General features: G+C 43.2%; 1 protein-coding gene across 1 annotated transcript in view; it reads left to right on the plus strand.

Annotated features, from left to right (window-relative positions):
* LOC137524388 (uncharacterized) overlaps window positions 1-22,841 on the plus strand; it is a 173,901-nt gene that overhangs the window by 26,819 nt on the left and 124,241 nt on the right. The window contains exons 11-19 of the mRNA XM_068244164.1: window positions 23-135; window positions 3,380-3,726; window positions 6,374-6,477; window positions 9,333-9,448; window positions 10,187-10,372; window positions 11,769-11,983; window positions 12,718-12,815; window positions 18,434-18,531; window positions 22,337-22,522. Of these exons, the coding sequence (XP_068100265.1) occupies window positions 23-135; window positions 3,380-3,726; window positions 6,374-6,477; window positions 9,333-9,448; window positions 10,187-10,372; window positions 11,769-11,983; window positions 12,718-12,815; window positions 18,434-18,531; window positions 22,337-22,522 (1,463 nt within the window). The remainder of the gene's footprint in view (window positions 1-22; window positions 136-3,379; window positions 3,727-6,373; window positions 6,478-9,332; window positions 9,449-10,186; window positions 10,373-11,768; window positions 11,984-12,717; window positions 12,816-18,433; window positions 18,532-22,336; window positions 22,523-22,841) is intronic.

A 22,841-nucleotide genomic window follows, 5' to 3' on the forward strand; every position in this document is an offset into this window, starting at 1 on the left:
TATTGTTATATTGTCTCCACAGCTTGCGGGGCTGGTGCAGCTGATGTGGCGCAAGTGATCACTAAATACTACAAGAGCTTTTCAGTTGTTGTGGGCATTGAGGACTATAAAATCGCCTTTGGCACTGAAGTTGTGGTAAGTCTCCCGCTAGAGATCCCTGTAGAATAATTTGCGCTAACCTGAAGATAGAATAAACATATGAAATAAGTGGCTGTATCTGTAGAATAATTCCTAAATAGAACTTTCCTGGAGTCCCATATGATTTGGGGTTTAAGTCTAGGTTCACAGTGGGCAGTTGTATAACACAAGCGTTATAATGAGTATGAACTGCGATGAAGACTGGCCATAGACTTTTATACAAAGCCTCTGGAACTGCGATGGAGACTGGCCATAGACTTTTATACATAGCCTCTTGAACTGCGATGGAGACTGGCCATAGACTTTTATACAAAGCCTCTGGAACTGCAATGGAGACTGGCCATAGACTTTTATACAAAGCCTCTGGAACTGCGATGGAGACTGGCCATAGACTTTTATACAAAGCCTCTGGAACTGCGATGGAGACTGGCCATAGACTTTTATACAAAGCCTCTGGAACTGCGATGGAGACTGGCCATAGACTTTTATACAAAGCCTCTGGAACTGCGATGGAGATTGGCCATAGACTTTTATACAAAGCCTCTGGAACTGCGATGGAGACTGGCCATAGACTTTTATACAAAGCCTCTGGAACTGCGATGGAGACTGGCCATAGATTTTTATACAAAGCCTCTGGAACTGCGATGGAGACTGGCCATAGACTTTTATACAAAGCCTCTGGAACTGCGATGGAGACTGGCCATAGACTTTTATACAAAGCCTCTGGAACTGCGATGGAGACTGGCCATAGATTTTTATACAAAGCCTGCATGCAGCGAGTTAGAAAAATGCGATCAGGTACAATGCAGAGATGCAGAGATGTGAACAGGCCCATAGAATTGGATGGGCAGTGAGTTGACATACAGAATTATTCTGCAATGCAAATGAAAACTGTGAACAGGGCCTAAGGGTCCTTTCACACTTCATCAGTTAAGCTGACCATACACTTATAGATTTGCAGCAGATTCGACCATCAGATAGATTTCTGTCAGATACTTGTCAAGTTGAATCTGACAGGAATCTATCTGATGTGTGCCACACACTAGGAACAGATTTCCAATAGATTTCAGAATAAAATTGATCGATCAATAGATTTGACAGATTGATCGATGGCTGAAATCGACCAGTGTATGGGCCTCTTTACGTTGCAGAATAATTCTGCATGTCAACTGACTGTCCATACAATCCTATGGGGCTGTTCACAGTACTGTGTTGTAATGGACAGACAGACAGACAGACAGACAGACAGACAGACCGACAGACAGACAGACAGACAGACAGACAGACCGACAGACAGACAGACAGACAGACAGACAGACAGACAGACAGACAGACAGACAGACAGATAGATAGATAGATAGATAGATAGATAGATAGATAGATAGATAGATAGATAGAGAGATAAATTAACATTTTTCAGAAACATTCTGCATTATCTGATTGGTCCAATTACTTAGTTGCGCTAAAGCGCATTTCCGCAGAATTCCAATTTCAGAATTCTAATTTCCGGTTTCCGAATGCGGAAATTTCAACTCCACAGAATCCGAATGAGCATCCCTAATGAACTGCACATGGGGGGAGGTTTGTGCTATTTCGGACGGTTGCTCAAGCAACCGGCAAGCACCGGTTACCGGGGCCTTTGCTGCACTTTGAAAATTAGTTTTCTTTCAGTTACTTATAACTGATAGCAACTGATTAAGTGTAAAAGGGGCCTAGGGTCTATTTACACTTAATGCTTTGGTATGCGTTAGTATTCATCGGTACACGTTTTTTTTATAGAAGTGCATTGTGAAAAAGCTTTCAGTAAAAACGTATATAGTGGGAACAGAGCCATAGGAAAACATGGACATTACTTTGAAAATAAGTTTTCTTTCAGTTATAAGTGAGAGCAACTGATTAAGTGTAAAAGGGGCCTTACTGTTATGCTTCCATGTCCCCCTTTGGGGGTGAACCATGCTTTACTGCAGCAGCCAGTATTTCTGGCAGTATGGGTAATAATACTTCAGTGGTTCCAATCCTTCTTGAGTGGCAGAACCCACAAAGTGTCTATGGGGCCCTTCCTGTCCACCCCTGTACTAATTAAGTATCCTCTCTCCCCTGCTTTTCACGATTTACATGTTACCGCTTGGAAAACTAATCCAAAAACATGGCCTGACATACCACTGCTATGCGGACGAAACCCAACTATATCTTTCCTTCAAGCCTGGTGTGACAGACCCAACTCTAACTATAAACGCCAGCTTACGTGAACTACAGCAATGGATGAATGACAACTGGCTGAAACTGAATGCAGACAAAACTGAAGTCCTTCTGATCGGAGGGCAGCGCATGACAACAAAACAACTTAAATTGCATTCTTCACCACTGGGAATAGGAGGCACGGATCTACGCAGCTCTGATCATGTGCGTAGCCTGGGAGTTCTAATTGATGGGGATTTAAACTTCAGAACTCAAATCTCTTCTGTGGTGAAATCATCCTATTTTCACCTGAAGAACATTGCAAAAATCAAGCACCTCATCCCCCCAGAAGATCTGCCAACCTTAGTTCATGCCTTCATCACATCCCGACTGGACTACTGTAATGCTCTCTACACTGGCCTTCCAAAAAAGGTCTTGTACCGCCTACAGCTGATACAGAATACTGCTGCCAGACTGTTAACCAATCAACCCCGTCACTGCCACATAACCCCAGTCCTGCACTCCCTTCACTGGCTACCTATAGAATGGAGGGTCCTATTCAAGATCGGCCTACTGACATTTAAATCCCTGAATAATCTGGGCCCTGGATACATGAAAGATATGTTACAGCTGCGTAGCAATCCCCACATTTTTTAGATCCACAGGTTCTAATAATCTAGTCATACCCAGAGTCCACTTGGAAACTTTTGGTCCCAGAGCCTTTTGTCATGCTTCCCCTACGTATTGGAACTCCTTACCTCAACAGATCAGGACAGCTCCATCCCTGGACGTGTTTATATCCAGACTGAAAACCCACCTGTTCAGTTTGGCATTTGCAGAAATATAACTTTTGTTGTGTGAATACTTCATGATTCTACTACCAATTACTGAATCTGAGAGAGCCTATGGGAGAAAAGCACTATAGAAATGTTATTGTATTATTGTATTGTATATTATATTGCCTCTGCCTGTTTTATTTACATAATTACGCTATTTCTCACAGGTGTACAACAAGTGTACCATAACATTCTGATACTGAAAAACCTTTTTTCTTGTCTTATAGACTACAGTATTGCCGAGCCTCAGCAGCGAACAAATGCTTCAATATGTCCAAACCAACAATGTGTTCACCAGCTATGAAAGCTCTACTGCAGTGCTGAACATACTGGAAAACCAGGATTTTAACTACAACTACGCCATTCTGAGCAGCTTGTCAGATGATGGCTATGATAATGATGTTCTGTTTACAATGCTCTCCAACATCCTGGTAAAATTGAATTCCATTTCAGACCCTACCTGTAAACCGAAAGTCAACGTTATCTTCAGTAAACTGGATTACCTATTCAAAGCAGTCAATGAGACCATTCTAGAGCTGTACCAACCACAAGACTGCTCTGATTTTCAAGCCTTGTAAGTACAACTTAAAAGCATTGTGTACCATGTTGGCCTATACTGACAGAAAAATAAGTCCACCAATGTTTGGTCTTTTTCAATGAGATGCAAATAATTCTGAGGTGACACAGGGTAAGGGTCCTTTTACACTTAATCAGTTGGTATGCGTTAGTGTGCGTTAGTGCGCGTTGGTACGCGTTTTTTCCATAGCAGTGCATTGGGAAGAAGATTTCAGTTAAAATGCGTTAAGTGTGAAAGGTGCCATAGGAAAACATGGGACTTACTTTGAAAATCAGTTTTCTTTCCGTTTTAACTGAGAACAACTGATTAGGTGTAAAAGGACCCTTAGGCTGATCTTGTCAGCAAATATATATACCGGCACCGGTGGGGATTGCTTGCTGCCGGATACATGTGCTTGCCGGTTGCTTGAGCAACTGTCCGAAATAGCACAAACCTCCCCCCTACGTGCAGTTCATTAGGTCCAATATATGGACCAATCAAATCCCACCAAGGTAGAATTTGATTGCTCTAGTTTCAAGTTGCAGACATTTGCATACCGAATTTGCATAATTCTGCATCGACTCGGAATTATTTGCATTTCATTGACCATCCCTACTTCTAAAATGAGGTTCCTCTTCCACTAAAAAAATTCAGGAAAAAAATGGATCAATTGAATCTTTTTGTAATTTTAAGACTGAGGCTACGTTCACACTGGTGCATTGTACAATATAATTGCTTTATAGATATCAGTACCAGCTTTTACCACCGTTCCCGCTAATGCCATGCTCGATCCCGGCATCTTCTCCTGTTCTCTCTTTTTATACTGGGTGCTACATGTAGTGTCCAGTATAACGCTTCCGTGTCCCCCTGTGGAGTCAAAACGAACAGTGACAAACGCTTCTCTGCTCGATTGCAGAGAAATGTTTAGCTTTTGCTAAACGGGATGCCGCCAGAAGCCTATGTGAACCGGGCCTAAGCTTCACTGGAGAATCACTGCAAAGTGCCTGAGTACTTATGTGCACTGTGCACATTAAACAATATAAGAAAGCAGAAATAAGGTCTGCCATTATAGTGCAAATCTAACCACATGCAGTTGGGTTCTGTCACAGGAGACAACCATTGTTTGTGGTGAAAATCTAGTGCAAGTTCAGGTGTCCCATGAGGTCAGTGATGACGTTTTTAGTGATCTGCCAGTTTGGATCACTAATGACCGCCCTCTATTGTTATTCTTTTGAAGAGCCCACAGCAGAGCACCTCCTGTTCATCCTTTTTTCTCCCATCTCCATGGAACCAGGGCCGGATTTACCATAAGGCACTGTAGGCATGTGCTTACAAGCGCCTGATGATGGAAAGGCGGCTCACTCCCCTCCCTGAGCACCTCCCTCCTTCCCTATATGCAGTGTCCTGATGAGAGTGTAAATGAGAGGTTACTCACTCTGCTCTCTGTATTCTGCTGATGAGATCTCCCTTCAGTACGGGACACCTCTATTTATGTAATAATGAGGATAGCTCTGGCTACCTAATTTTAAGGGGCACCTGTAGCTACCTATGACGGGCAAGAGAATTAAGGGAAAAATTACAGCTGGGCCAGGCAGCACACTTGCAGTGCAGTTTGGCAGGGTTTGTAGGATCATGGAGGGTGAAGTCTAAGGTGCCAGGACATCTGTGCCTATAGGCTCCTGTGATGTAAATCCGGGCCTGCATGGAACAGGACAGACTGCTTGACAGATATGCGACAAGTGTGTCCGTTAGTAATCTTTCCATACACTCATCCATATCAGCAGCTATTAGATTATTGTAATTAGAAATTATATTGTGAGCTTAAATTTCCCATTTCCCAGTTTTTTTTAATGCCAAATCACTTTGCTCTTCTCTAGGTGCTTGAAGATAAGTGATACTATTACTTCTCTAGGGGATAATTATTTTTCTCTGCATCATCATATCACACCTGATAAAGATAAGGTGGATAAAAGGGATTATTCAGTTCAGAATAAGAGTAAAGAGTGTCCTCACTTGTTAGTACATCCTAAAAATCACAAAACAGTGAGGTGTGGTTTGCAGCCAAGACAAGCTCAAATTTCTTGTTTCGCAAACTGTACTTCACATTATTTTGTGTGAAAAAGTAACTGGGTTACATTAAAGGGAAGGTCTGAGCAGAATAAAAAAAAAAAATCTACTTACCTGGGGCTTCCTCCAGCGCCTGGCAGCCGTCCTGAGCCTTCGTCACAGCTCCGCTCCCAGCTGGTGGCCTGGGGTCCCCTCCACTACAGATGCTGACCTCGCCAGGTTGGCATCTTCTGGGCTCGTGATCGCGCTCACGTGGTCTGGAGTGTTCTGAGCAGGTGCAGTAGATACCTGTCAGCTTCTGCAACGGAGTGGACCCAGGGCCACCGGCTGGGAGTGGAGTTGCGGCAAGGGCTCAGGACGGCTGCCACGGGCTGTAGGAAACCCCGGGTAAGAAGATCACGCTAGATCTTCCCGTTAAGGACCATGAACAGTGTTCTTTGTAGAAAAGTATAAACACAGGTAAAGCTAGCATGACTTCCTTGGCTCTCCTGCCATCAACATGTCTCTAGATCCTGTTAAAAGTCTACAGGGAAGCCAGTGAAACACTGGTGTCTTTGAAATGTTAACATTTTAACCTAAATTTTTAATTTTGTTACAGCTACAATGCAGTGGATTCTGCCAATGATAATCTATCTGAGGATGTCAGGAAGGCAGTGTACCAAGGCCGGCTGAAATTCCTAAATGCAGAGGCTCAGAGATCAGGTAAGCATCTCATATGTTGCTCAAGAGCGTAGCTACAAAACGTGGAGCACCCAGGAAAACTTTGATGGGCCCCTCCATGCATTCACCCCCCCCCCCCTCCATGTCCAGAGAACCCAACTGCTAGATATCATATAACAAGTATTGTTGCCAGGATCCTACTCTTAAAGCACACTCAAGGTAAAATTAAACAAATGAAATAAGCAACTGTATCTATTTCCCTTCTCCTAAAAATGACTTTTCAAGATATTCCACAGTTTTATTTTATGTTTAAATCTACTTTTTTAGTTTTAACTGTTTTATGACACATTCATTGAAGTATGCCGGAGCTAAAATATATGAACTATTGACCATTTTTATCTCTTTCCTTCTCTCAGAAGCCATTTTCTGCTAGGAAAGTGTTTTATAGTTGGAATTTCTTATCAGTGAGGGTCACACTGTAGTCACTTCCTGTCTGAGTCAGGACTGAGTCAGCCCCGTACATACCTGATATTTAACTCTTTCAGGCAGAGAAAGAAAAAAAGGAACACAGCATAGTTATTTGTGTGCTAGGCACTGTACATACCCATGTTTATCTCATCATGTCACATGTCACCTCGGGTATCCTTTAACAGTTCAGCCCTCATGACACTTACTATGACACTCTTTCTCCTTACTATACCCTGCATAGTCATGCGGTCTTTTTGTCCAAGGAAGGGTAAGACATTGGGCCTGATTCACAAAGCGGTGATAACTCAGTTATCACGCCTAAAAGACTTTAGGCATGATAACCTTTGCACCACACTGGTGAAAAGCCAGTTTAGGCGTGATAAGTTTAGGTGTGATAAGTTTAGGTGTGATAAGTTTAGGCATGCTAAGTTTAGATAAGTGTAGATAGTGTGCAAAGTCCCGCACACAAAGCAGCGCCATTAAACTCTATGCGAAGTGCACCAGACTTTGCTAGCGCAAAACTTTTGATCAGCTGTGCACTGCGGTGCTAACGCAGTTGGTGCTTAAACTTATCATGCCTAAACTTATCACACCTAAACTTATCATGCCTAAACTTATCACACCTAAACTTATCACACCTAAACTTATCATGCCTAAACTGAGTTTAGGCGTGATAAAGGGCTTTTCACCAGGGTGCTAACTGTTAGCACCGCTTTGTGAATCAGGCCCCTTGTGGCCTTTCCTAGCCCTGCTCCCCTCCCACCTTCTTCCCATGTGGCTGCATCACCAAAAGTTATCCCTCTGGGCTTGTTCTTAAAATAAATAAAAAAAATGAAATAAAATTGCATGTGTACTTCTAGTCCTATGTATCGCTTAGTGGCAGAACCTTCCTATACCTTAAGAAGTCAGCTGCAGTACTTCCTGTGCAGCTTTGTTGTCAATTTTCTTATCTCTTACTCAGGTAAAAAGCCAAAAACTTCGCCAGACTCCTGATCTTATATATCAGCTGGATATTGCACATCAAGTTGCATGATGGGAGATTTGCATTAGCAGAGCCTGCAGGCAGCCCCACCCACCCTCTGCTTCTCTATAGCTTTGCAATTATTGAAACTGGCTCGGTTTATTGAATAAGCTGAGCACTAAAAAAATTGGAGCCCTTGATTGAGGAGAGGAGGATGCATATATTAAAATAGTTAATACTGGTCAGATGGGAGTTTAGTCCCCTTGCAGTCTGAACAGTGTAATGAGTCTAGCAGAACCTGCCTCAAGGGCAGATTTATCAAAACCAGTGCAAGGAAAATTGGAGCAAATATGGTGCAAAACAGATTCAAAAGAGGAGCAGTTGCACATAGTGACCAATCAGAATCCTTGGCCTTGCTCCGCTTTTTGTACCAGTTTTGCTTCAGCTTTCCTCACACTGACTTTGATGACTCTGCACCTTTGACTCTTCAACTAGACTGCATTGAGTCATAAGAGTACATTTTTAGAACAGTTAAGTGAAAAAAGACTACATTTGATCATTCCACCTACTAAGCTGTATGGTGGTATACTTACTAAAGATGAACAGTGAGTAGCGGTGGTGATTTAGGTAGTAATTTTGCAGCAAAATTTGTAAAGCGAAGTGTAATGCAAGATTTCAGACTACTGGAAAATTAATTTTGCATGTAAAGGTAATTATGATCCGTAGTTTCCTAACGACCCATAATTTCACGAAAATATAGCTTTCTCATGCCCATGGACATAAAGGCATTTATGCAAAAATGTGGGGTTTTTTTTATCGCTCATAGACTTCAATGCATTTGTGTAAAAATTGTGCAAAATTACAGGAAATCAAGATTACCCATGAAGTTGTAATTACAATCAAAATCGTAATTGTGAAAATTATGCAAAATGTCACGAAACTCAAATTACTCATTACAATTAACACTAACTGAGGTGCTAATTTTTCTGACACATCGCCAAATTTTATTACCTATAACTTGGAACTGACCCAATGTAATGTGATTGCTGCTGATTCAGATTGGCCCAATTCCCAATTTGTAGTACATCTTAAATGCAAATATATGCAGCTGGAAAATGGACCAATTGGATCCCACTTCAGCTTATTTGATTGATTCCGTTTCAGGATGCATACCTTTGCAAAGAAAATTTGAGCAATTTTGCATCAGTTCAGAATTATTTGCGTCTCATGGACCATCCCTAGGTTACATCTGTGTATGGACATGCACTGAAACTTATAGAATAACAAACACATATCTATGTCAAATTGACAGAGACAGTCCTGCATTAAAAACATGTGGTAGTAAAAGTAACTAAATGAATAAAAGCACAATTTGAACATACAAAACTCCAAAACTTTTGTTTTCAAGAAGGATGCTGAACCTGATGGTTGTGTCATTTGTGAACTGATGTTCTTTTTTTTTTTTTAGGATCTGGTTGCACCTACGGATTCAACAGTGTCACTTGGCTGCAGCAAAACTGGGGGTTGTCAGTTGAATATGTGGCTTATTCCGAGTTTATTAGTCTCTTCAGTGCTTTTGATGGCGTAAGTTGTTTTATAATAGATCTAAGGAATGATGTTATACAGAGATATTGGTCTCCAGAATGGTATCACCGCTCGCTGTTTGTGGCCATTTTGGTGCTTCAGAGCTGGCACAGAGCCTACCCCAATCTAGTGATCGGAAAGATCATTGCCTACATCAGCTCGCTTTGTGGTCACCAATAAGAACTTGATGGTTTACATAGAAACAATGTTCTCAAAATAAACGTATGAAGGACACTCATATTATGAAAAGGCCATATACAGCTCACTGGCCTAAATTCACTGTACCTATATAACAAAGCATTTTGACAACAGTTTTGAGGGGTGTTTGTCCACTTTATAAACATTATACTGTTTATGTACAGCCTGGGTCTTTTAAGATTAGAATATTGTCCTGGAAATCCAAAAAGAATTGCAACAACTTACAAAGCAGTGCCCATTTAGGTGTTTAACTTAACATCCATGCTTTTCTTAATGGAGCTAGCAGTTGCCTATGAGAACTCCATAAAGTACAGTGGGCTAAGACTACCTCTGTAGTGCCCCTCCTACAGCTGTCACCCCAGGCGTCTGCCTTTATTGCTTGTGCCTAAAAAGTTGCCCAGTGTTCAATGATAATAACAGCTAAGTGCTAGCAGTTAAATATTTACCGTATATAAGCAGAATTACTAATCATGATCTGAACAGGTGTAACCTGTTCTCCATTGTGCACTGACATTGTCCTAACTTTTTTTCTTTTTGAAGTATGAAGCCTGCGAATACCTGAATACTAACCAGATTTTAGACATGCTCATCCAAACCGGTATACTCACTGAAGCATCACCAGCAAACTATACATATCGTATAACAGCCGTAACTAAGGTCTTAAGCAAAAGAGGATTTACAGAACTAAAGCTCTTCCTTATCCAATTCAGAACTATCCTGATCAAGGTGAGTGGTGTGACCAATTTTAAACACAAACACAGTAGCCTATTACTCTTCTTATGTTCAACCAAATTTCAGACTATTTTTAAAAAGTACTTTGTTTGTTGTGAAGTTTCCTCAAATCGACTACTACATTAAAAATAACATTGGAAATGTATGCCTTGCAAGGTCGGATTTATACTTTTTCTGCCCCTAGGCCAACTTTCTTGAGTCTACCCTTCCATGTGCAGCACTCCCCTCCTATTCCTTGTGCAGCCCCATCTTCCAGTTCTAACCTTAATGTACAGCAGCCCCCTTCAGTTTAGATCCCTTGGACAGCAGCTCCCTTCTCCCCTGTGCTGCTCCTTATTTACAACCTTAATATTCCATTTGCAGCAATTCCTCCATGTCCAGCCGCCCCTTGGCCAGCCGCCACCCAAGGCCCGGGCCTTTGTGGTCTTTCCAGAAATCTGGCCCTGATTCCTTGTAGACTTTTCAATGTCAGTTGTGCAACTCAAATCCCCACAGATGTGTTTGAAGATTATTTCCAGAAAGAGGTCACAAGATATAATACAGTTATCTGTAAAGACAATAGAACGGGGACTTTCTGATTGGAAGTGACTGCATATCATTGGGAACAATGTAGGAAATCAGATTTTGGTATGAAGGTGTTTTTTTTATATTCATATATCTAAATTATTAATACCATTGAATAATGTATGCCTACCTTTATAGTAGGATTTGTGCAGGGGTGTGTGGGGAGGGGCTTCAAAGGTACTGTAGGATATTGCTTATAGGGAACCTGAGGTGAGAGGGATATGCAGGCTACCATATTTATTTCCTTTTAAGCAATACTAGTTGCCTGCCAGTCCTGATTCTGTGTATCTAATACTTTTAGCTATAGACCCTGAACAAGCAGGCAGCAGATCAAATACTCTGACTCAGCTGACTAAAGTTCTACTAGATTAGCCATATGCATGCTCCAGGGTTTAAACTCAGAAAATAAAGGAAATAAATATGGCAGCCTCCATATGCCTCTCACCTCGGGTTCCCTTAAAGGACACCTGAACTGAGGGGGATATGGAAGCTGCCATGTTTATTCCCTTTTAACCAATACCAGTTGATCTCTTTGGCTTCAGTAGTATCTGGATAACACACCTGCACAAGCATGGGGATAATCTAGCCAGACTTCAGTCAAAAACATCTGATCTACATGCTTGTTCAGGGTCTATGGCTAAAAGTATTAGAGGCAGAGGATCAGCAGGACAGCTTTTGACAAGCAGTCACAAAAACACAGCTTGGGGGCAGAGCAGTACCCCACCCAAATACGTTTATGATTTTAGATGTAACCTATTTTGTTATTGTATTATTTGAACTTAATCACCTGACCTGCATGATTTTCTTTTTCAAAATTTCTCTCCAGTATGAGATTCGTATCATCTTCAATTTCCAAGTACGGTATCTGTTTTTGCAAGGCATCTGGCAAACAGTGAAGACTGAATTCTCTAGTTTCACATCAAATGACTGGTATTCATGGATGCATGAGTATCTGGTAGTCTTTTCATCCGCGTTTAGTGCTGAAGAGCTGTCTGATCTGTCCATCAATGTGGTCCATGATTGCTCCAACCTTCAGACAATGTAAGCAGTGATGGTCAAGAATTCCAAGAAGCCAATTATTATTGATTAATATAGTGCCAGCATCCTCTGGGACACTGTACAACAGCATACAGGGAGGGTATATTAATACATAAATAAACAATACTACAGTTAATACAAGACAATGGGGGATTACCACTGAAGCAGTGAACAAATCAACTACAGATGGTTACACATGGGTGGGAGGTATGTACACACATTACACAGCACCGTGAGACAAAAAGGGAAGAGAGGCCTGGCCAAAAGGTCTTACAGTCTAAAGTTATAAGGGATAGGAGGACAGTAGGTAAAGGGAAGCTGTGTATGAGATCTGGTAGAAATGATGGTTAGAGGCTGAAGTGTCCTAGATAGGAGAGTAAGCTTCCCTGAAGAGGTGAGTTTTCAGATTGCACCTAAAAAGAGTAAGTGTGGGTGAGTGGGAGATGTGTTGAGGAAGAGAGTTCCAGAGGTGGGGAGAGGATCAAGAGAAGTCTTGTAAGTGGCAGTGAGAAGTAGTGACCAGAGAAGAAGATGGGAGAATACTGTTAGTAGTATGTAGTAGTAATAAGTAGTATGTAGGAGTTCATGGAACATCTTTGGAATTTGCAAACTAACAAGGAGCTGTTACGACGCAGCAAAAAGTTGGCAAAAAGAAAAAACACACAATCTGTTTACTCCAAACTTCAATCTATGTAAATCTGGAATACAACAACACTTTTATTCTGTTTGTCTTCTAGCACAAGCGGCCTCAGCATGGGTTACGGTGATATGGGGGATGGAACGAAATCCGATTGCACAGACTGGGTTGCCCGCACAATTAACGATACGCAAAATCGTATGTTGTTTTTTATTTCATCTATATATTTAATTTTTAACTGCATTTTCCAGGAAAAGATTGTCGCTGTACTCTTTAAAAGGACACCTGGGCCCATATGCAATTCCCTTTTTCACCTGAGTTTTCTCCTAGGAGGAAGGAGGAGGAAGGATTTTCATTTTAAAATAACTTTCCAGTACTTTTCAACTAAATACAAAAAAGTAAACAAAAAAGTACCTTCCCAGTCATCTTTCTTTGTGCTCTCATTCCACCATTGTCCCCATTAAAATTATTTGACTGGCAAGTCCAAAATGTTATTGGCCTTCCTTGGGCAGCTTTGGGAAGTACTTGTGTTCCCGAGTACTTCCAAAGATGAGCCGATCCATGCTGCGCACGCGCTAGTCTGGGCTCTCATGCATGCGCAGTACAGATGCACCAGTCTTCAGAAGCATTCAGAGATGCAAGTGATTCTGAAGTCTTCTGAGGACTTTCAAAAGTAAAAAATTTGAATGACTGACAGTGATGGAACAAGGAGATGGAGAGAGGACCGGGAAGGCTCTATGGGGCCGAAACCAGGAATCTAATCTAAGCCAATTTCCCCAGTACCGGACTCTAACACCATGAAATCTATCCGAAGTCTGACCCTCACTAAGTCCCCCCTTAAAAATAACTAAAAGAGGACAAAGATAAGAGTAGTTGCACATCAACAATCACAGCTTAATGTATGCATGACCATAGGTGGTTGGAAAGCCAACTATATTAATAAATAGAGATGGCCCGAACGATTCGCCGGAGAACTTGTTTGCGCGAACTTAGCTGGTTCAAGTTCCCTATACTACATCATTGGGCTAAACTTTGACCCTCTACATCACAGTCAGCAGACACATGGCAGCCAATCAGTCTGTACTCCCTCCTGGAGCCCCCCTCCCCCTTATAAAAGGCAGCAGCGTTGGCAATGTTCTCACTCTGTGTGCTGCTGTATTAGTGAGAGAAGGGGGAGACATTGGAGAGATAGGGAAAGCGATGGTTAGGAGGTCTGTTAGGTTGCTCCTTGTTGATATTTGTTGATGAAAAGCACCCCAAAACTGCTCTTTTGAGAGCTAATGTTCTTCTGATGTGTGCCACTGACACTGCATATACAGCCCTGTCTGTCGCAGCTGGCCCTTGCTAATTACTGTACTGTGCCAGGCCCAGCACATTCAGTGCATACCTTTCACTGCCTCAGCGTGACTGCACTTTGTATTATACCACCAGCAGTCAAGTCAAAAAAGTGTTCAGTACCTCACCTTTATCAAAATGAATGAGGCATGGATCCCGAAGGGCTACTTCCTGCCAGAAGACTAAGTCAGTCCCCACACACAGCATCTCTGCCTGCATGCCGTGTGACTGCCTGCCCTAAGACTAAGGGTGCATACACACATCAGACCATAGTCTTTGGAAAATGAAAGATCGCAGTCCAATTTTACCCCCTTCCATGTAGTATGATAGCATACTCTACACAGTCTATTCTATTGAGCTGAACTCCCCATCAGATAGAAATCTTTGCAAGATGCTGCACACAAAGATGCTGTAGACATTCAAAAGATCAGTATCTGCAAATGATCTGTTCCTGCAAAAGATCAGTTCCTGCAAAATGCATTCATAGTCTATGATATCTGCAGATCCTCATACACACCTTGTTTAACAGACATTCATCTGCAGATCAGATCCACCTGGATGGATTTTCAGATCTGCAGGTGATTGTCAGATATGCAGATGAAGTCTGTTAAACAAGGTGTGTATAAGGATCTGCAGATATCATAGACTATGAATGCATTTTGCAGGGACGGATCTTTTGCAGGAACAGATCTTTTGCAGATACTGAACTGTTGAATGTGTACAGCATCTTTGTGTGCAGCATCTTGCAAAGATTTTTATCTGATGGGGAGTTCAGCTCAATAGAATAGACTGTGTAGGTATGGCTCTCATACTACATGGAAGGGGGTAAAATTGGTCTGTGATCTTTCATTTTCCAAAGACTATGGTCTGATGTGTGTATGCACCTTAAGTCAGTCCCCACACAGCATCTCTGCCTGCCGGTCGCTGCTGCGTGCACCAAAACTAAGTCAGTCCCCACACAGCATCTCTGCCTGCAGGCCACTTGACTGCCTTCTCCGCCACCACCAACAGGGTCCAGACCAGGACTCCAGGTGGATTCCTGAATTTTTAAGGCCGCTGCTAGCAGCGGCCGCTAACAAAAACGATAATAATTTTTTCTAGTGCATGTATATGCCTGCCTAATTTTTATGGCTGCACTGCGGCTGCAACAACAAAACAAAAGGCATATACATGTGTCAATTCCACTTCATGATCGTTACCTTGCCGCGGTGAAGGGGCTTGCGTATCACAAGGAAGCAATGACCGGCTATATGAGTGTGTTGGGGGGCACACCTGACCCAAGATAATAAGGTCGTTGCTTCATTGTGGACAGTTGTTCTGTCATTGAGCTACCTCAGCCCGACCATATGGGCTTGAAAACCGCCATCGCTTGCACTCTCGCCATCGTGCGCACCAGTCCAGCACGGCCATCACTAAACAAACAGCTGTGTGCGGTGTGTTAAACAGTGAGTTTGGTCTATCAGTGTAAAGCAGTACACTGCTAACACTAACTGCTGATCCATGTATACACACGCAAGATGTTTTCAAGCATTTTAGACCTCCAATTTAGCAATGCAATGTGATTTCTGCCTTTTAGGGATTATAACCCGCTTGTGCGGCAAATCTGTAATTTTCCCCGGGACTTTTGGCGTGTATCCCACTCCGCCATGCCCCCCTCCAGGTGTTAGACCCCTTGAAACATCTTTTTCATCACTGAAACATCTTTTTCATCACTTTTGTGGCCAGAAACAGTGTTTGTAGTTTTTCAAGTTCGCCTGCCCATTGAAGTCTATTGCGGTTCGAAAAGTTTGCAGGTTTGCGAATTTTTTCGGAAGTTCGAGTTCGAGGTTCGCGAACCGAAAATCGAAGGTTCGAGCCATCTCTATTAATAAATACAGTCTGTACACATCAACACACCATGCCAGGAGGTCCAAGAGCTAACAATGTAATTGATTCTGTATTCGATTCACCAATAATTGTTTCAGGGCCATGCAGGTTCCCCCTTTGTCAAGGTGATATAAAACAGTGATGACTGACTAACTAAAACCCCTAAAGCATGGCCGGCCTTTGACCTGAGTGACCGGAGCAGTCGCTCAGGGCACCGGCTTCCAGGGGGGCGCACGTGATGTGAATTCAACTGGCCCCGGCCACATTTCTACCTGCTGGCTGCAGCTGCAAGTCTGTGGCTGCTGCGAGTGGTAACTATGCCCCCTGGTGCTGCTGGGGGTGATGGGGGCGAAGACTCCAGAAACCTGCTGCTTCCTCTTGCTGAGTCTGTGTGAGCCATGCACGCCAGTAGCCCCGCCCCTCGCTCATTAGCGTATCTGAGCTGCGCACTAATCAGAGAGAGACCTGCTTGTCACTCCTGACTCCTGGCCAGCTTCTGTCCCCAGCTACAAGCCGAAGAGTAAAATTCCTCAACTGCCTCCTGGTAGGGGAAGTGTGCGTGTGTGTGTGTGTGTGTGTGTGGGGGGGGGGGGGGGGGCGCCTATATATGCTAAAGGGGATCTGCTTGTATCCTATACACTATTTATCTGCCCAGCTATATACGCTAAAAGGGGGGGGGGGTCTGTTTATATACTAAAAGGGGGAACCTGCCTCTATACACTATGGCTGCTTTCAGAGTGGGACGTTCCAGGCGCACGTTAGAGCAGCCTGTAACGCAGCCCAACTCACAGTAATGAAAAATCAATGGGCTGTTCACAGTGCCCACGTTGCAATACATTGTAATGCCGGACGTTGAATGAAAGTGCAGCATGCTGTGTGTTATAGCGGTGTTAGCCGCGTTAGACTGTTTGCACATGCTCAGTAATGTGTTTTTTTTATTTACTCATGCAGGAGAGGAGGAGGGGAGAGTCTGCTATTGTGGCCAGCCACATGGCTAATTAATATTCACTGCACTGCAGTGTAGTGATGGGAAGTTCGGCTCTTTTCAATGAATCGATTCATTGAAAAAAAAACGGATTTTCCATCACTACTGTTCAGAATCGATTCAGAATCGATTCATTGTAAAGAGCCGGACTTCCCATCACTAGGTTCAGTCCTGCTGCTCTGCTTCTGAATCGATTCTGCACAGTCGTGAAGTCCGGCTCTTTTCAATGAATCGATTCATTGAAAAGAGCCGGACTTCCCATCACTACTGCAGTGTTTACTTCCTGGAGCGGCCGCTTATTGGCTGGCGGGACCACGTGATGCCGAGTGTTCCGATCACGTGGTCTCCACAGTCATTTTAATGGCGCACCGAGAGCCACATAACGCGGCTTTATATAGCGTCCACCTTTGCCACCAGCAAGCGTTGCGTTAGGGGACGTTATGCAACCTTAACGACCCCTGCAAAGCAACGTCTAAGTCTGAAAGAGCCCTAAAGGAGGGGGGGAGGTGGGATCTGCCTATATACACTAAAGGGGGGGATCTGCCTATATACACTAAAGGGGATCTGCCTATATACACTAAAGGGGGATCTGCTTATATAATCTAAAGGGGGGATCTGCCTACATACACTAAAGGGGGGGGATCTGCCTGTATACAGTAAAAGGAGGGGGTCTGCTTATATACACTAAAAGGGGATATGCCTATATATATTAAAAGGGGGGATCTGCCTCTATACACCAAAAGGGGGGGGGTCTGCCTATATACTAAAGAGGGAATCTGCCTCTGTACACTAAAGGGGGAATCTGCCTATATACACCAAAAGGGGGAATCTGCCTATATACACCAAAAGGGGGATCTGCCTATATACACTAAAGGGGATCTTGCACATGGGCGCAGAGAGGGTGAATGGGGGGGCACCAATATCTGGTTATGCTCAGGGCGCTGTGAAACCTAAGGCCGGCCCTGCCCTAAAGTAATGCCTTATTTCAGAGGTTTCACACTGCAACTGAAAAAAAAAACAATCTGACACCAAGACAGAATGCACTGAAATGAACCAGATGAAGTGTGTTGGACTAGTGGGCTTATGGGCCCAGGGATCCCAGAGCCAAGGAAACTGATAAAACACCAGGGGCTTGATTCACAAAGCGGTGCTAACCTACTTAGCACGTCTAAAGTCTTTAGACGCGCTAACCAGGGTGCTAAGTAGGTTAGCACCGGATTTCTCAATCATATCGTGCGCTAACTTTGCGCGTGTAAAGTTTTACGCGCGCAAAGTTTTACGCGCGCTAAGTCCCATATGCTTTAATGGGCACTTCGCGTGGTGCGCCCTGCGCTCTGTGCAGTACGCGCGTAAGTTTTGCGCGCGTAAAGTTTTATGCGCGAAAAGCATGTTTAGACGTGCTAAGGGGGTTTTCACAGGCGTGCTAACAGTTAGCACCGCTTTGTGAATCAAGCCCCAGAACTAGAGAAATGTAAAATGTTTTCATTTCTGTACAGCTATGGGTACTTTCCTTCAACATTTCAATTCCTTGACCTCCATAGCCGTGGAATAATTCAATGCCAGTTTAAAACTTGATAATCCTGTGAAATGTTTTAAATTCCTTCTTGACTAGCTTATTTTTCTATTACAGATTGCACGGATCTAGTGGCAGATTGGCTGCAAGTCAACTTTTACAACTTTTCACAAAACATCAACATAGTTGTGATTAAGGAGTTGAACCCCAATTATGTAAGGAAATTTGATTTTCAATAGCAATTACTATCTATCTACTATCAAAAACACCTGATGACAGTAGATTAGTCCAAACACACAATACCAAATGAGCAGCGCTCAGAGCCTCTTCAAGGAAAGCGCAGGAGTAACCTGATACAGGCCGCCAAAAAGTTCAAGTTAACTTTCACCAATGGTGTACTTGTCCAGGCTGCTTGTCACTTTTCCTTGTGGGGCCAACACATCACATGTAAAAAGATATAAAAAAGCCAATAGTGTAATTCTGTTGTTACACAATTTCCACCACCTTCATATAGACTATTGTCAATAGACTGAAGTTAAATAACCATTACACCTCAGGTGAGCACCCTGACATTCCCCCTCAATGTCCGCACTCACCCAGCAATCCTCTAACAATCTCCGGAGGTAGAATTAATGGCTTTGGGGATGGTTTCACAGTAGGTCAAACGAGCATCAGCCGCTCTACAAACTGCAAATGCACCGTATAGCGTAAAACCATTTAATTAATACGTTTTAAAAGATTCAAAGATACACTCACAAAAGGAGACTTGGGAAAATCGCATTAGAAAACAGTTGGGTCCTGGGTGACCTCCCACATGTCTGCCGCTTGAAATCCCCGCGTATCCGTCCTCTCACTTCCCAGGCCAGTGACATTTATGAGTAAGCTCCTTAGTTTCATCTTTCCTGTGCTCAGTGGCGTAGCTAGGGTATTTGACACCCGGTGCGGATAATTTACCAACACCCCCCCTCCCCCCCCAAAAAAAGCGAAACGTGCCGCAGCAAAAAAATGGGTGTGGACATGACATTACATGGGTGGGGCTAACTGTAATGTAACTGTAACAGTAAGGCAGTGGGCTAATATAAGTAGCCAGAATAGTTGTCCCCAGCATAGGTTAGATAGATAGGTGCCCCCAGTATAGGTTAGTTAGGTAGGTGTCTCCAATATAGGTAGCCAGTATAGTTGCCACCAGTATAGGCTAGCTAGGTAAGTAGGTGCCCCCAATGCAGGTTAGATAGGTAGGTGCCCCAGTATAGATTACATAGGTAGCTGCCCCCAGTATAGGTTAGATTGGTAGGTGCCTCCAGTATTGGTTAGATAGGTAGCTGCCCCCCAGTATAGGTTAGATTAGGTAGGTGCCGCCCAGTAAAGGTTAGATTGGTAGCTGCCCCCCAGTATAGGTTAGATTAGGTAGGTGCCCCCCAGTATAGGTTAGATTAGATAGGTGGCCCCAGTATAGGTTAGAAAGGTAACTGCCCCCTAGTATAGGTTAGATTAGGTAGGTGCCCCCACTATTTAGATAGGTAGCTGCCCCCCAGTATAGGTTAGATAGGTAGCTGCCCCCCAGTATAGGTTAGATAGGAAGCTGCTGCCTAGTATAGCTTAGATTAGGTAGGTGCCCCCCATTATAGGTTAGATAGGTAGCTGCCCCCCCCCCCCCCCAGTATAGGTTAGATAGGTAGCTGCCCCCCAGTATAGGTTAGATAGGAAGCTGCTGCCTAGTATAGGTTAGATTAGGTAGGTGCCCCCCATTATAGGTTAGATAGGTAGCTGCCCCCCCCCCCCCCCAGTATAGGTTAGATTAGGTAGCTGCCCCCAGTATTAGGTAGGTAAGTGCCTCCCCTAATGGAGGGGAGAGCCGCAGCCGCGGTGAGGGCAGCCCGACCTCTCCCTCCCTTCCTCTCCCTGGGCTGCCCTCCATGCTCCCCCCTCCAGACGGCAGAGTAATGCAAAAGGAAGCTGCGCACCTACCTGGTTCCAATCGCCGCTCACTTGCCGCCGGACTCCTCCTCTCTGCATAGCCGCTGATACACACGCTGCTTCCTGCTACAGGAAAAAATAAGTGTACAATGTTAGAGGCACCATAATGACATATAGTAGAATGTAGTAAGCTATATAAAGGAAATGTTTTTCTGTAAAGGATATTATACTGTTGCTTCGCTTTTAGAGCAGAGAGGAAGTCCTGGGGTTAGGTACACTTTGAGAAATATGTAAAGACAGAAGACAAGCTAAAACAGCAGACAAGCAGATGTTCCAAAAGAGCCATTTTAATTCAGTTTCCTTGAATGACCAACTAATCTCTGATAGCATTAGCTTGGCTAGTCAGTGCATGAGTCCATACTGCACCTGTTTTGTTTTCAAACATGTTCATGAGTTATTCAAGAGTATCTCCTAGCAAAGCCTGCCCCCCGTCCCCAATGCTGTCAATTCCATTTTAATTTCCCGTTCATCCATACCATTGCTATTATTAGTGCTAGTGTACATACAAGTTTAAAGTGAACCCAAGGTGAGAGTGATATGGGGGCTGCCATATTTATTTCCTTTTATGCAATACCAGTTGCCTGGCTATCCTGCTGATCCTCTGCCTCTAATACTTTTAGCCATAGACTCTGAACAAGCATGCAGCAGATCAGGTGTTTCTGACAGTATTGTCAGAACTGTTCTTAAAAGGAGGCAGAAAACAAATGTGCAGCACTCCTTAGTCTAATTGCAATAAATAACAGTGAAAAGGTGAAAAAAAGTGTATCTCAATCTCACCCTCTCCTTGTACTAATGCACGATGCGGTTATCCAGGTGTGTGCTCCGCGTGACAAAAGAATTGATCAATGCAATTGGTAGAAGGAAAGCGTGCACCATCCGTCTGTAGACAACTGTGGTTTATTGTAACAGCATCCAAAATTGCATCTTACATGGATTGTAATCCAAGACTGCCCATAGTGTTGGTGTCTGGTTTGTGGGAGTGGAGTAACGAGGTGGGGTTGACGAGCACCGATGTGGGCAAGCGACGGCTGTTTCGCATCTATACAGATGCTTGGTCTGTAGAGACGCGAAACAGCCGTCGCTTGCCCACATCGGTGCTCGTCAACCCCACCTCGTTACTCCACTCCCATAAACTGGGCAACAGCACTATGGGCAGTCCTGGATTACAATCCATGTAAGATGCAAGTTTGGATGCTGGTACAATAAACTACAGTTGACTACAGACGGATGGTGCACGCTAGTTCAGACACTGCTGCAGCCAAATAGACCAACAGGCAGTCTCCTTGCCACTCTCACCTCGGGGTTAGTTTAACTTCAGCTTAAAGGACCACTATTGCATAAAAATTTTAAAATTCAAAATGCATATGTATAAAAGTAAAATGCACTAAAAATTACTCTTTCTCTATGTTGCTGTTACTTACAGTGGGTATTAAAAATCTGACAAATTTGACAGGTTTTAAATTAGCCCATCTCCTCATATGGGGATTCTCCTGGTTTTCTTTATTTTTAGAAGCACTAACTGCTCAGTCCAACTGCCAAAATAGTGGGCATGGAAGTGTGGAGGCTGGCCAACATTTTTGTACAAACCCTTTACAGGAAGTGCTTTTGAAAAGCAAAAGGAAATACTAAGAATCCCCCATAAGGCAATAGATTAGTCCAAAACCTGTCAGATTTGTCAGATTTTTACAGACTACTGGAAGTGACATCAACATAGGAGTAAAGTACTTTTGATGCCTCTTACTGTGGAAAACATGTTTTGCATATAAATATGTATTTAAAATGTTTAGTGTTCCCTTAACAGTCACATTAGTATTAATTTTAGTTCAGATCAACTGTAGTTTGAATTAAAGCTCAGTTTGCCATTAAATAGCAAAGTGTACTCATAGGCTGGAAAGTGCTAGCCCTAAGAATGCTTTCTTACATAAACTTGATTTCAGAGGGTAGCTGATGCTTTCAGAAAAAGCATATTGCTGCATGTTGCTGTAGCTATTTACAGCATTGGAGATATAATTACAGAAATCTGTCTTTGTGCTTTTGTTTTAGGAATTTGACGTAACTGTCTTAACGACTACTCAGCTTGGTCAGTTAGTCGTTGTGAGCGAGGAGGCACGCACCAATGTAACATATGTAGCAGAGATCTTCAGCAATATTATTGACACTGAGTCTGTGGAACAATCCATAAGTAACTTGGCCTTTTTCTGGGATAGCTACAATGTGGAAATCACCACGGTAATGGATTCAACCTATCTTATCATCATATCATATCAGTGTGTGGTTTTGAATTTGTCATACTGTATGTTCTCAAGGCTCTGGCCCATTTTAAAATTGCGTGGATAAAGACGGAAAAAGAAAATTAAAACATATTCTGCTTTAAAATGCTATTTCAACTTCATGTGAGCACTAATGAGTTGAATCATCACCCAGCTTTTAAACGTAGCCTTGTAGGGAGTCACTACCCCCGTCTGACAATAAAGCTGTATAGCATACAACCTTAATATCTCAACAATCCTAGCTGTTGTCACAATTAGGGCTCTCCTGAGTCACTATA

This window comes from Hyperolius riggenbachi, chromosome 7 (assembly GCF_040937935.1).
Source record: "Hyperolius riggenbachi isolate aHypRig1 chromosome 7, aHypRig1.pri, whole genome shotgun sequence".
In the NCBI taxonomy this organism is placed as follows: Eukaryota; Metazoa; Chordata; class Amphibia; order Anura; family Hyperoliidae; genus Hyperolius; species Hyperolius riggenbachi.